Source organism: Rhinopithecus roxellana, chromosome 1 (assembly GCF_007565055.1).
Source record: "Rhinopithecus roxellana isolate Shanxi Qingling chromosome 1, ASM756505v1, whole genome shotgun sequence".
Lineage (NCBI taxonomy): Eukaryota > Metazoa > Chordata > Mammalia > Primates > Cercopithecidae > Rhinopithecus > Rhinopithecus roxellana.
The window spans coordinates 127,974,862-127,987,520 of record NC_044549.1 but is presented as its reverse complement, the minus strand read 5'-3'; the positions used below and the strand labels follow the sequence as shown (position 1 = coordinate 127,987,520).

Here is a 12,659-nt window from a genome sequence, read left to right as displayed (position 1 = left end):
ATATATGCATATTGAACAAATATTAAGTGTATACATACTTACGTATATTAAGTTTATACGTGTAGATACATATATATATTTTTTAATTTACAGGTGCGTTTTGGGAAGCAGAAATTACCATAACTATTCTTAAGAATCTTTTAAGTCTGTTTGAAGTTAGAAAAGTCACTGTACCATTTTGTTTCCATTGGCCCTATACTTCCTAATATACCCCAGCAGGAGGTGCATAATGTCTTGTTATGTCATTTTGGTGATAAGATTCATAAGTGGGTTCAGCTGGTGACAGCCTGATTCCCTCATTGTAAACTTACCCATCAACATGTAGCTTAATGGTTTCACCTTTCGTTGATGACTGTTACCTGAATCAGTTATTTCATTAGATTGCAAGATTATGATTTTCTGATTTTATCATTTCTTCTGTATTGACTGTAATTCTTTCGTATAGAAGAACTTTCCCTTGTTATAGCTATTTGGTTGTCCTGAAGTACAGTTCTTACTAGAAAGTAAGACCAAATGCTGAATTATATCCCTCTAGCTATCAAGTTTCAAAGGAATGAATGATGTCCTAGTAATTTCCAGTGGTGTTTAATGATGTTTTCCCTTCTCTTTCTCCCCTCTTATTTCCTCCCTCTCCATCTCCTCCCTCCTCACTTTCAGTTTTTTGCTTTTTCAGTGTTTTGTCATAGCTATTAACAGAGCAACACATTTTAATCAATTATAGTCATTTTTCTTTTTGATGCTCAAATTATCCCATCTTAGTCCAGTGGAACCAAGCCCTTGGAGTTAGGGCCCTCTGCCTTTTGACCGAATTCCATTAGTCTTGATAATTTCCTTGTTTCTGACAAGACGATGTTGCAGGCACATTTTCTACTTTTCCAGCCCAAGCCCTGGAATAGGCCTTTTCTCCAAGGAGCTATAGTTCATTTTAGTGGGAAATGGTATTTAGAGACTATAATTTGGGATCTGGGAGTCCTCATTGCTACTGGGTAGTCATTACTTTTAGGCCTTTCCAGTGGTCAGAGCTAGGAAATATGTGTATTTAAAAATAAACAGTTGAATGGTTGTTGCCAGGAGCTGGGAGGAAGGGGAAGTGAGAAATTATTGTTTAATGGGCACAGAGGTTCAATTTGGGGAAGATGAAAAAGTTCTAGAGATATCTGGTGGTGATGGTTGCGCAACAATGTCAATGCCACTGAGCTCTCACTTAAAAATGGTTAAAATGGTAAATTTCATATGTGTTTTATCACAATAAAAAGTCTTCTGGCAGCATCCCCCCAGACAAAAGTATGAAAATTTTACACTGATATTTCCATTTCAAGATAATTTTAAGATTATAAGTATTTTGCTTAATTCTTGAATTTTATACCTGTAAACCTTTTGTACTTCAAATTTTGGGCAGAATTGCTTCTATAACAATCATAATTATACCTCATTCTAGTTTCTTTCTTAGTACTGCTCCATTTGGGGACCTATGTATCTGTGTTTCTTATTCTGAGTCTCTCCACTATATATATATGTATATATGTTTGTTTTTTTTTTGTTTTGTTTTGTTTTTCTGATACAGACTTTGCTACCAGGACTTGCTGGCCCCTCTGGGGAGATGGTTAAATCCACAGCAAGTCTGACCTCCTCTTCTACTTCTGGAAGTAGTGACAAGGTCTATGCCCACCAGATGGTTCGTACAGATTCCCGGGAACAGAAGCTTGATGCATTTCTGCAGCCTCTGAGCAAACCCCTGTCCAGTCAGCCCCAGGCCATTGTTCCAGAGGATAAAACAGATATTTCTAGTGGCAGGGCTAGGCAGCAAGATGAGGAGATGCTTGAACTCCCAGTCCCCTGCTGAAGTGGCTGCCAAAAATCAGAGCCTGAAGGGGGATACGACAAAGGGGACTTCAGAAATGTCAGATAAAAGAGGACCCACTTCCAGCAACCCCAGGTATGGCCTTTTGAGAAAAGTGCAGCCTGCCTCCTTTGTTCTCTAATAAAACTGCCTTCTAACTTTGGCTTTTCATGAATCACTTGCATGTTCTCTCTGCCTGACTTGCCCTCTGCATCCTCTGAAATGGTGCTGTGGCCTTGTCCACTGTCTGCCTTTGACCATAACTTGAGAGTCACCCACCATAATGTCCTTCGAAATAACTTAAATGTCCACAGTTCTAAGCATGAGTTAAAAACACTTCAGACTGTGGAATAGTTGCTCAATTGAATAAACACACCAGAAAAAAAGCAGGTTTATCTTTTATTTTTAGTAAAGAATTTTGATAGAGCCTTAACACCAGAAATGGCTGGAGAGAGAAGCCTAACATATCTGGAGGATTATTTTTCATCCTACTTAAAGCTGCTTTCACTTTTTTTCAGGAAAAAACACATGTTCTGAAGCTAATTTATAAAACTCCCTGGCTGGGTGCCATGGCTCACACGTATAATCCTAGCACTTTGGGAGGCTGAGGCAGGTGGATCACCTGAGGTCAGGAGTTCGAGACCAGCCTGACCAACATGGTGAAACCCCATCTCTACTAAAAACACAAAATTAGCCAGGCATGGTGGCATGTGCCTGTAATCCCAGCTACTCGGGAGGCTGAGACTGGGGAATCACTTGAACCCCGGAGGCGGAGGTTGCAGTGAGCCGTGATCATGCCATTGCACTCCAGCCTGGGCAACAAGAACAAAACTCCGTTTCAAAAAAACTCCCTGAAGTATGTGGGCTAGTGGTGAAAGAAAGCTGGAGAAAAGGAGCAGGAATAATAATAATAATAAAGATTGTCATTTGATTTTGAGCACTTCCAGTGTACATTCTGCAAGTACTATAAGACATTACTTCACAAAATCTCTAAGGTGGATATTCTTTATTTAATGTGTACTTTATACGAAACCTGGAGCTCAAGGTGAAGGAATTTGCCCAAGGGTGCATGTGCACTATCGTGGCACTAATTAGCCATGTGAACTGAGACGCATTACTTCAGTTTGCTCATTTCTGAGTCAGCCTAGCAGATGACTTCTAAGAATTTTTTCCAGCCAGGCGCATTGACCTGTAATTCTAGCACTTTGAGAGGCCAAGGCGGAAGGGTTGCTTGAGTCTAGGAGTTGCACAAACGCGCGCACACACACGCACACACACACACACGCACACACACATTAGCCAGGCATGGTGGCAAATGCCTGTAGTCTCAGCTACTCAGGAAGCTCAGGTGGAAGGATCTCTTGAGCCCAGCAGGTTGAGGCTGCAGTGAGCCATGGACAAGCCACTGCACTCCATCCTGGCTGATAGAGTAACACTCTGTCTCTTAAAAAAAAAAAAAAAAAAAAAAAAAAAAAGATTTTTTTTCCAGGGAATAATAAAGGAAGCTAATATTTATGGAGCATCTACTGTGTGCCAGATACCTTGCATACATTATCCCATTTAATGCTCTTATCCCTGCAGGGAAAGTATTACATTTTTTTATCACTTGCAGAACTAAGTGATATTTACCACAGAGTAGTCAAATATTTTTAAGTCCAAAATCAAGTGGTATCACTTTTCTGCTGAGAATGTTTCAGTGGTTTCCTTTGCACTTGGGATAAAACTTAAATCCCTCACCCCACCCTTGCTCCAGCCCTCCCCTTTCCTTCTCCCACATGGTGCTTTGGCCATACAGCTCTTGTGGCTGATCTGAACTGACTGAACTTTTTACCCTTTTGCTTTTGCTGTTCTCTCAGCCTGGGAACCCCCTGGTTACCTCTTGGCTTGCTTGGCGTGGTGGCTTACACCTGTAATCCCAGCACTCTGGGAGGCCAAGGTGGACAGATCACCTGAGGTCGGGAGTGTGAGACCAGCAAGTCACCTCTTGCCAGAGGCCTTCTTGTCCATTCAGTCTGAAGTTCTTTCTCCTCTCATTTCCCCATCATTCTGTTATGCTACCTTGTTTTATTTTCTTTATTGTGTTTATTGATACTTAAAATGATCTCTTTTCTGTTGCTATTTGACTCTCCCACTAGAAAGTAAGCATTGTGGGTTGGGTGCTGTGGCTCACACCTGTAATCCCAGCACTCTGGGGGGCAGAGGCAGGCAGATCGCCTGAGATCAGGAGTTCGAGACCAACCTGGCCAACATGGTGAAACCCCATCTCTACAAAAAAAATACAAAAAATAGCTGGGTGTGGTGGCTTGTGCCTGTAATCCCAGCTACTTGGGAGGCTGAGACATGAGACTTGCTTGAACCTGGAAGGCAGAGGCTGTAGTGAGTTGAGATCACACCACAACACTCCAGCCTGGGAGACATAGTGAGACTGTGTCTCAAAAAAAAAAAAAAAAAAAAAAAAGGAAGTAAGCATTATGAGGGCAGGTACCTTATCTGTTTTGTTCATTGCTGGATGTAGTTAGTATATAGCAATGTCCGACGGATGGATAGATGGAGGAATGAATGAATGAGACTTGACAAATTCAGCTCACTTGTTCAACGCCCTGCAGCTCTACGGGATGAAGCTATACTCCAGAGTCCTGCTACATTGGCTGCATGACCAGCTGCTGGGATCTGAGCGTTGTCAGATAAGCAGTCTACCAGAGAACAGACTGATCTTTTGACCTGCCACCAGCACAGGGGTTCATCCACAGCTCTGTGGAACCAGCACAGAGAAGTTGCTTGCTCCTCCAAAATGCAACCCACAAAATTTGGCTAAGTTTAAAAACAAGAATACTAATGATCTGCACTTCCTTTTCTTCATTGCAGAAAGAGACATCGGGAAGATTCTGATGTGGAAATGGTGGAAGATGATTCCCGAAAGGAAATGACTGCAGCTTGTACCCCCCGGAGAAGGATCATTAACCTCACCAGTGTTTTGAGTCTCCAGGAAGAAATTAATGAACGGGGACATGAGGGTATGTAAACGCTGCGGCCTACCTGGGATGCATAGGGCCTCAACTGCCAAGGTTCTGGAAATGGAGAAAGCAAGTCATGTTGTCAGAGTGGCCACTGCAGTTTTGCTGGGCAAGCTCCTTTTCCTTTACTAACCCACAATAGCATCAGCTTAAAGACAGTTTTTGATTGGGAGAAAAGGGAGAAAAATAATCTCTGTTTATTTTAATTAGCCTTAATTGGTAGTTCTTGTTAAACCATAGGAGTCAGAGTAAATCAGTCATTTCACCAATTTTCAGTTTGTTTCTGTCTTAGCTGAAAGCAATGTAATGGTAAGCAAAATTCTTATCTTGTGTACTGAATGGCATGTCCTGTTGCTGAAAGTGCACAGGCTTGGGAGGTAGCCATGAGCTCAAATTCTGGCACTACCACATCTCTTTTGTGACCCTAGACTCCTGACCTAACCTTTCTATGCCTCAGTTCTTTCTTACCTATAACATGAAATTAATTTTACCCTTAAAGATCATTGTGCTGATTAGAGATAAAATGTAAATAATAACACTTGTTACAGAGTAAGGAGCTGACACTTTTATATTCTGAAGACAAAGTAATAAATCATTATCATCTTTGTCAGAAATAGGTTTTGAGAATACCTGAGTATAGAACTATCTTGATCCCTGTTACTTCAAAACTAAAATAATGGTTTTAGGAATTAAAAGGTGAGGCTAGTCACCTCCAAGGGATGAACTGTCTCAGGGATTGAGGTGTGTAACAGTGAACTGGCCCAAGCAACAATCCTGACCCCACTTTATGAGTGAGACAGTAATGGTCTAAGTGTAGACATCATTGTCCAGGGCTCCAGTAGGCAGCTCTGTACTTGAGAATTTAGCAGTGACACTTCTATTTTTCATCTATTATACTTTTTTTTTTTTGACACAGGGTCTCATTCTGTCACCCAGGCTGCAGTGAATTTTTTTTTTTTTTTTTTTTTTTTGTAGAGATGGGGTTTTGCCATGTTTCCCAGGCTGGTCTTGAACTCCTAGGCTCAAGTGATCCTCTCACCTCTGTCTTCCAAAGTGCTGGGATTACAGGTGTGAGCCAGTACACCTGGCCTATTACATATTTCTTAATTAAGGTAGTCAAATTTCAAAACTGTTACAAAGTGTATCTTAAAATGTGACAATCTGGTTTAATTTTTAAAAGAAATGAGTAGTCACAGGAGCAATTCTGTGCCTTTCCAACTAGTCCCTAACCTTTTAAAATAGCTGCTTCTTGGCCGGGTGCAGTGGCTCATGCCTGCAATCCCAGCACTTTGGGAGGCCAAGGTAGGCAGATCACGAGTCGAAACCATCCTGGCTAACACGGTGAAACCCCATCTCTACTAAAAATACAAAAAATTAGCCAGGCGGGGTGGTGGGTGCCTATAGTCCCAGATACTCGGGAGGTTGAGGCAGGAGAATGGCTTGAACCCAGGAGGTGGAGCTTGCAGTGAGCCGAGATTGCGCCACTGAACTCCAGCCTGGGCGACAGAGTGAGACTCTGTCTCAAAAGAAAAACAAAAAACAAAACAAAACAAAAAAACATCTGCTTTTGATTCAGTGGCTTCTTTAATTTTTTCAGTCTCAGTCACCACTTGTCTAAGCAAATTCAGGAAAGCTTCAACTTGCCTTTCTACATTTGTTCCCTTTTCTTAGCATTTTGGGCCTTTGTTTACATGTGGGAAAAGACCCACAGGTCGTCTCTCCCTTTGGGCAGGATACAAGCTTCCTGTGACTGAGGTTTTGCTAGCTGTAGAAGTGGCTGCCAATTGGCTTCTGGTTTTTATTTCCATGATTTGCTCCAGTTGCTCTTCCATTCCATCATTGTTAGCTTTCAAGCTAGGAACTTTTAAAATGCTTTTAAAAGGTGAGCTGTTACTTGATGCATTTAGTAGTCTTCCTCACAGTGGTTTTGATGGACAGATTCCCTCAGTTTGGAAATTATGAGTTTTCTTAAAGGGTTTGTCTCCCTCATGTATAGCAGGCTGTTGAAAGTTACAATGTCAATAACTTTCTGAATAGTATCAAACTGTTTTCAGTGCAGTGTATTAACAAAGCTAACCTGCCTCGAGTTTGTTCAGCTTTGGAGTCTTGCTGAGGCTAAAATGATAAATCTAAATGATTTAAAATTGTGTATTCCTACACAGTATCTCACTTAATTATAGAATAGTCTTGTGAGGGAGGCAGAGCAGATGCCGTTTTCTCTATTTTAAAGATGAGGAAAATGGAATGGAAAATGGAGAGGACAGACTAATTGCAACATCTCCACAATCAAAAACAGGCCCAGGTTCCTGCCTTGTTGGTGGTGGGTTGCTACTGGCAGTGGCCTTCATGCAGGAAGGCTAGATGCATAACCAGGTCAACAGCCCTTGCAGGACAAGCATGCCATGTAATTCTGATTCCATCTATTGAGGCTGGTGTTTTCAAACATGCTGCTTACAGACGGAGTCGCCTGTGCTGTGGGGAATGGAATGTGCTCTTGCTTTGGAGCCAGAACTCCTCTGAAGCTCCCACCACCTACACCATTCAGAGACCAGACAGAAATTTGTTCAACATTTTGGGCATGATTTTCGTGCTTTGTAAAATGTGCTACACTGCAGCCTTTACAGGGCTGTGGTGATGAACACTTAAGATACTGTGTGTGTGCTTTATAATCTGTAAGGCACTGTTCAAGGAGAGGGACCTCTGCCATGAGCCCCTACCCACTGGTATCTGGTTGACACCCAAAGCCCCAGCCTTGGAGAAGCTGATTCTCTTTGAGTTGAATGCTGTATAGGGATTTGACTGAGGCTCAGATTTGATGAGGAAGACCACTAGCCTTAATAGACCAAGAGGCTGACTACTCCCTGATGAAGTTCCCCAGGTCATGAAAGAAGTAAGAGATACATTCCTTGTCACAGCTTTCTTAGTTGCACCTGATCTGTATGATTATTTGAGCAGTGTGTTGTCTGTGCAGAGATCATGTTTGTGGAGCTCACCGCCTCGTCCTTGGTGCTGAGCAGAGTACCTGGCATGTATACTCAGTAGATATTTGCTAAGGCAGCGAGTCAGTGATTGAGAGGAGCAGCCTGGGAGGTAAAGCCCTAGAATCTTTATTTTAAAGGGATGTCAAAGTTGAACGTTCAGTTAGACAGTTCTCTTGAGTTTAGGGATTTACCCATCCACGGTGGACACACTTTGAGTTAACAAGTGAGGTTAATTTTGACAGGTTCCAGTATCCAGGCAAGCATTCTATGGAATAAGGTTCATCTCAGGGATTAGTAATGACTGAGTTTACTTACTGCTAGTCCCATAATTTTGATCTGTTAATTAATGGGGTTAAGAAATGTCATAAGCTATTTGCTACCATTTAAAGTGAAAATACCCTAAACGTTTTTTGCCTCCAGATATCCACATTTAATTTCATTTTCTTGCTGTTTGGTGAACAGTCCTGGGTCTGAATGTATATATTCATGGTTTGTCACTAGGTGACAGTTTTTTTTGGTACAAGAAATCAGTTCAGCAAACATTTGTCAAGTATCTTCTCTGTAAAAAATGTACTGTGCCAAGCTCAGAAGTAGGAAGTGAAATGGATCAACTATGACCCCTGCTTTAAAGAATACCATGGTATTATCTGGGAATTGTTTAGGTAGAATGAAAGAAATCCTCTAATAGAGATATGAGGCCAGTTCAGCAGAAACCCAGGGTGAGATCTCCTGAGAGAGATGGAAGGGTGTCTTGATTATCTCTGGTAACAGCGAAGGTACTGGCATACAGTGGCCATTGGAAGACAGCCAGCAGGGGACGGGGGCGTTTACCCTTGCAAGTGAGCATTAGGAACTAGAGGACTGGTCACCCTTTCTTCAGGTTTGGTTTCCCTTGCTGCTTCTCAGAAAAAGATGCTGAGACTCAAGGCCTCAGTTATGAACTTAGATATGTGGTTTGGCTTTGAAGTACAGACGGATTTTGTCCGATTTTGGCAGGGAAATGCCTGCAGACCAGCACTATGGGGATATTTAGGTTAGGGATGAAATGAAAGTTGTTTTAAGTCCTGATAAGAGGCTGTGAAGAGGTACAAGAAGCCTCACAATGCCCAATGAAGAAAAGCCCTGTGCTTCGTGCTGCTGCCTCCCTTCCCCGTCCTGCTGGCAGGGCTGCGCTTCAGTAGCTCTGGATGCGTCAGAGCAGTCCATGAACATTCTGTGTGGAAAATCTCTGACTGTTTTAGTGGATTACACTGCTCTCCCTTTCCTCCAGTGCCTCATTATTCAGGATTATTTGATGTTCTCCAGCTTTTAAAATAATCATTTTCCGCCTACGCAGAACATCCTGTAGAGACATCGAGTTTCCAGTGGGAACAGAGAGGAATACTTACTCTAAAAATGAAGAAAATAAACCTCTTTTTATGGGGTGGGGGATAGTATTGTAGAACTTCTATAATAGTATGAGAATTCACTTGTGGTGCCAAAGCTTAAAAAGAAAAGTATAGTAAAAACATAATGTATAGGCTTATTGCTGTTCTATGACCCATGCTGTTTTCTCCAACCTCTCTTGTCCCCACTCTTCCTTTTTGCTGGTGATATTTTTACTTATTTCATGAAAACAAAGATACATATACACACACATAGATATATGCACAAGTATATATATATGTGCATAACACACACATACATATACATTGGTAAATTTAAAAATCATATTTATAAAATATATGTAGCGTCTACAGAAAAACATGAACACTTGTGAGAATAGCACTTGCCTAAGAAATAGGACATCACCATCACCTTTGAGGCTCTTATGTGCTGCTCCCCTGTGCCATTCCCTTCCCTTCTTCTTTAGGGGTGATTACTATTCTAAATTTTGGGATTATTATTTCCTTTTTTTATTACAGTTTTTTTATTACAGCTTTATTACCTATATTTGTAGTCCTAAAAAATTGTTTAGTTTTGCAAGCTTTAGATTTTATAAAAGTAGAATTACACTGTAAGTTTAGTTTTTCTGCAATTTATAGGTAGCTATACATATATTCCTAAGATTCATCCATCTTGTTACATACAGCTCTGGTTTACCTTTTCTATATAATACAGATTCTGCTTCATGAATTTACAGTTAATTCATTCTTCTGTTGAAGGACAGTTGGAGCACTCATATGGTCTCAGTCTCTGTGTCTCCACATGCCACCTTGCTTCCCAGCCTCATATGAGTTGATTGGTGGCCTGGCATACTGGATGAGAAGCTCTAGGTCATATATTTAAGAGAGTTATTGCTGGGTCATAAAATGACAGATTATTTTCCAGAGGGGTCATATTCATTTATATTATCACCAATAATTATACTGTCAGATTTTTACCTGTTTGATGATTGTGAAACAGTATCTGATGGTAGTTTTTATTTGCATTTTCTTGGTTGCAATAAAGTTAAATGTATTTCAGCCAGTCGCGTTGGCTGATGCCTATAATCCCAGCACTTTAGGAGGCCGAGGTGGGTGGATCACTTGAGGCCAGGATTTCAAGACCAGCCCGGCCAACGTGGCAAAACCCCATCTCTACTAAAAATATAAAAATTAGCTGGGTATGGTGTCACATGCCTGTAATCCCAGCTACTTGGGAGGCTGAGGCACAAGAATCACTTGAACCCAGGAGGTAGATGTTGCAGTGAGCCGAGATTGTACCACTGCACTCCAGCCTGGGCAACAGAGCAATAAATAAATAAGTAATCAATAAATAAGTATATTTCATTAACTGTTAAGTGTCTGTTCAAGTTTTTTACCCAATATTTGATGGGCTCTTTTTTTGTCTTACCTAATTAATTTTTGGAGTTTTTAATATATTCTAGATAGTAGTGAGTTAAATGAAAATATCTTCCCCTAGTTTAGGGATCCCCTAGTAACTTTTTAAAATGAATACTTGTTTTAGGAACAGAAATTCTTAGATTTAATGTAGGCAGATTTTATCAATTGTTCTTTACAGATTGGCTTTTTAGCTTAAGAAATCCTTCCTAACTTTGCGATAATTAAAGATATGCCTCTAGCCCACCTGGAGTTGATTTTCACAGATACTACATTTTTTACTAGTTGTAGATTGGCCCCTTTGTAGAGCAAGTCTGTTAGGTGCCATTTTTATGGCAGCCTGTGCTCACTTTGTGTCTCTGTCACATTTTGGTAATTCTCACAATATTTCCAACTTTTTCATTATTACTATATCTGTTATGGTGATCTGTGATCACTGATCTTTGGCATTACTATTGTAATTGTTTGGGGCACCATTAAGCTCACTGTCTTATGTGGACAAAACCATGCCCACATAAGACAGTGAGCTTAATTAATAAATGTGTGTGCTCAGACCTCTCCACTAACTGGGTGTTCCCATGTCTTCCTCACTTTCCTCAGGCCTCCTTATTCCTTGAGATGCAATAATATTGAAACTAGGCAAATCAATAACCCCAAAGTGTCCACAAATGTTTAAGTGAAAGGATGAGGCCGGGTGCGGTGGCTCACGCATGTAATCCCAGCACTTTGGGAGGATCTGAGGTCAAGAGTTCGAGACCAGCCTGGCCAACATGGTGAAACCCTGTCTCTACTAAAAATACAAAAATCAGCTAGGCCTGGTGGTGGTCGCCTGTAGTCCTAGCTATTCAGTAGGCTGAGGTATGAGAATCACCTGAACCCAGGAGGCAGAGGTTGCGGTGAGTCGAGATCATGCCATTGTACTCCAGCCTGGGCAACAGAGTGAGACTACATCTCAAAAACAAAACAAAACAAAACAAACAAAGAAACTGAAAGCAAGAACTTAATGAGAAAGGCATATTAAAAGCCAGTATAGGTTGAAAGCTAGGCCTCTTGTGCAAGTTAGCCAAGTTATACATGAATGATAAAGTGAAACAGCTTTATTGCTGTAATAAAGTTTTGGTGGTCTGGATAGAAGATCAAATCAGTCACAGCATTCCCTTAAGCCAAAGCCTAATCCAGGGTAAGGCCCTAACTTGCTTCAATTCTTTGAAGACTTAGAGGGGTGAGGAAGCTACAGAAGAAAACTTGAAAGCCAACAGAGACTGATGAGGTTTAAGGAAAGAAGCCACAAGTGCTGATGTAGACACTGTAGCAAGTTATCCAGAAGATCTAATTGATGAAGGTGGCTTACACTAAACAACAGATTTTCTATGTAGACAAAACAGTCTATTAGAAGGAGCCATCTATGACTTACATAGTTAGAGGAAAAGTCACTGCCTGGCTTCAAAGCTTCAAAAGACAGGTTGACTCTTACAGGTACTAATGCATCTGGTGACTTTAAGTTGAAGCCAGTGCTCATTTGCCATTCCAGAAATCCCAGGGCCCTTAAGAATTATGCTAACTCTACTCTGCCTGTGCTCTATAAATGGAACAACAAAGCCTAGATGACAGCACATCTTTTAGAGCATGATTTACTGAATATTTTAAGCCCATTGTTGAGACCTACTGCTCAGAAAAAAAGATTCCTTTCAAAATATTACTGCTCATTAACAAGGTACCTGGTCACCCAAGATCTCTAATGGAGATATATAAGGAGATGAACACTAACATAGCATCCATTCTGCAACCCATGGATCAAGGAGTGATGCTGACTTTCAAGTCTTATTTAAGAAATACATTTCATAGGGCTCTAGCTGCCATAGAAAGTGATTCTTCTGATGGATCTATGCCAAGTAAATTGAAAACCTCTGGAAAGAATTCATCATTTTAGAAGCCCTGAAAAACATTCGAGATTCCTGGGAGGAAGTCAAAATATCAACATTAACAGGAGTTTGGAAGAAATTGCATCCAACCCTCATGGATA

General features: G+C 41.0%; 1 protein-coding gene across 1 annotated transcript in view; it reads left to right on the top strand.

The window, feature by feature from the left end:
* MLH1 (mutL homolog 1) overlaps positions 1–12,659 on the top strand; it is a 55,253-nt gene that overhangs the window by 29,330 nt on the left and 13,264 nt on the right. The window contains 3 exon segments of the mRNA XM_030930797.1: positions 1,565–1,831; positions 1,833–1,936; positions 4,706–4,854. Of these exon segments, the coding sequence (XP_030786657.1) occupies positions 1,565–1,831; positions 1,833–1,936; positions 4,706–4,854 (520 nt within the window).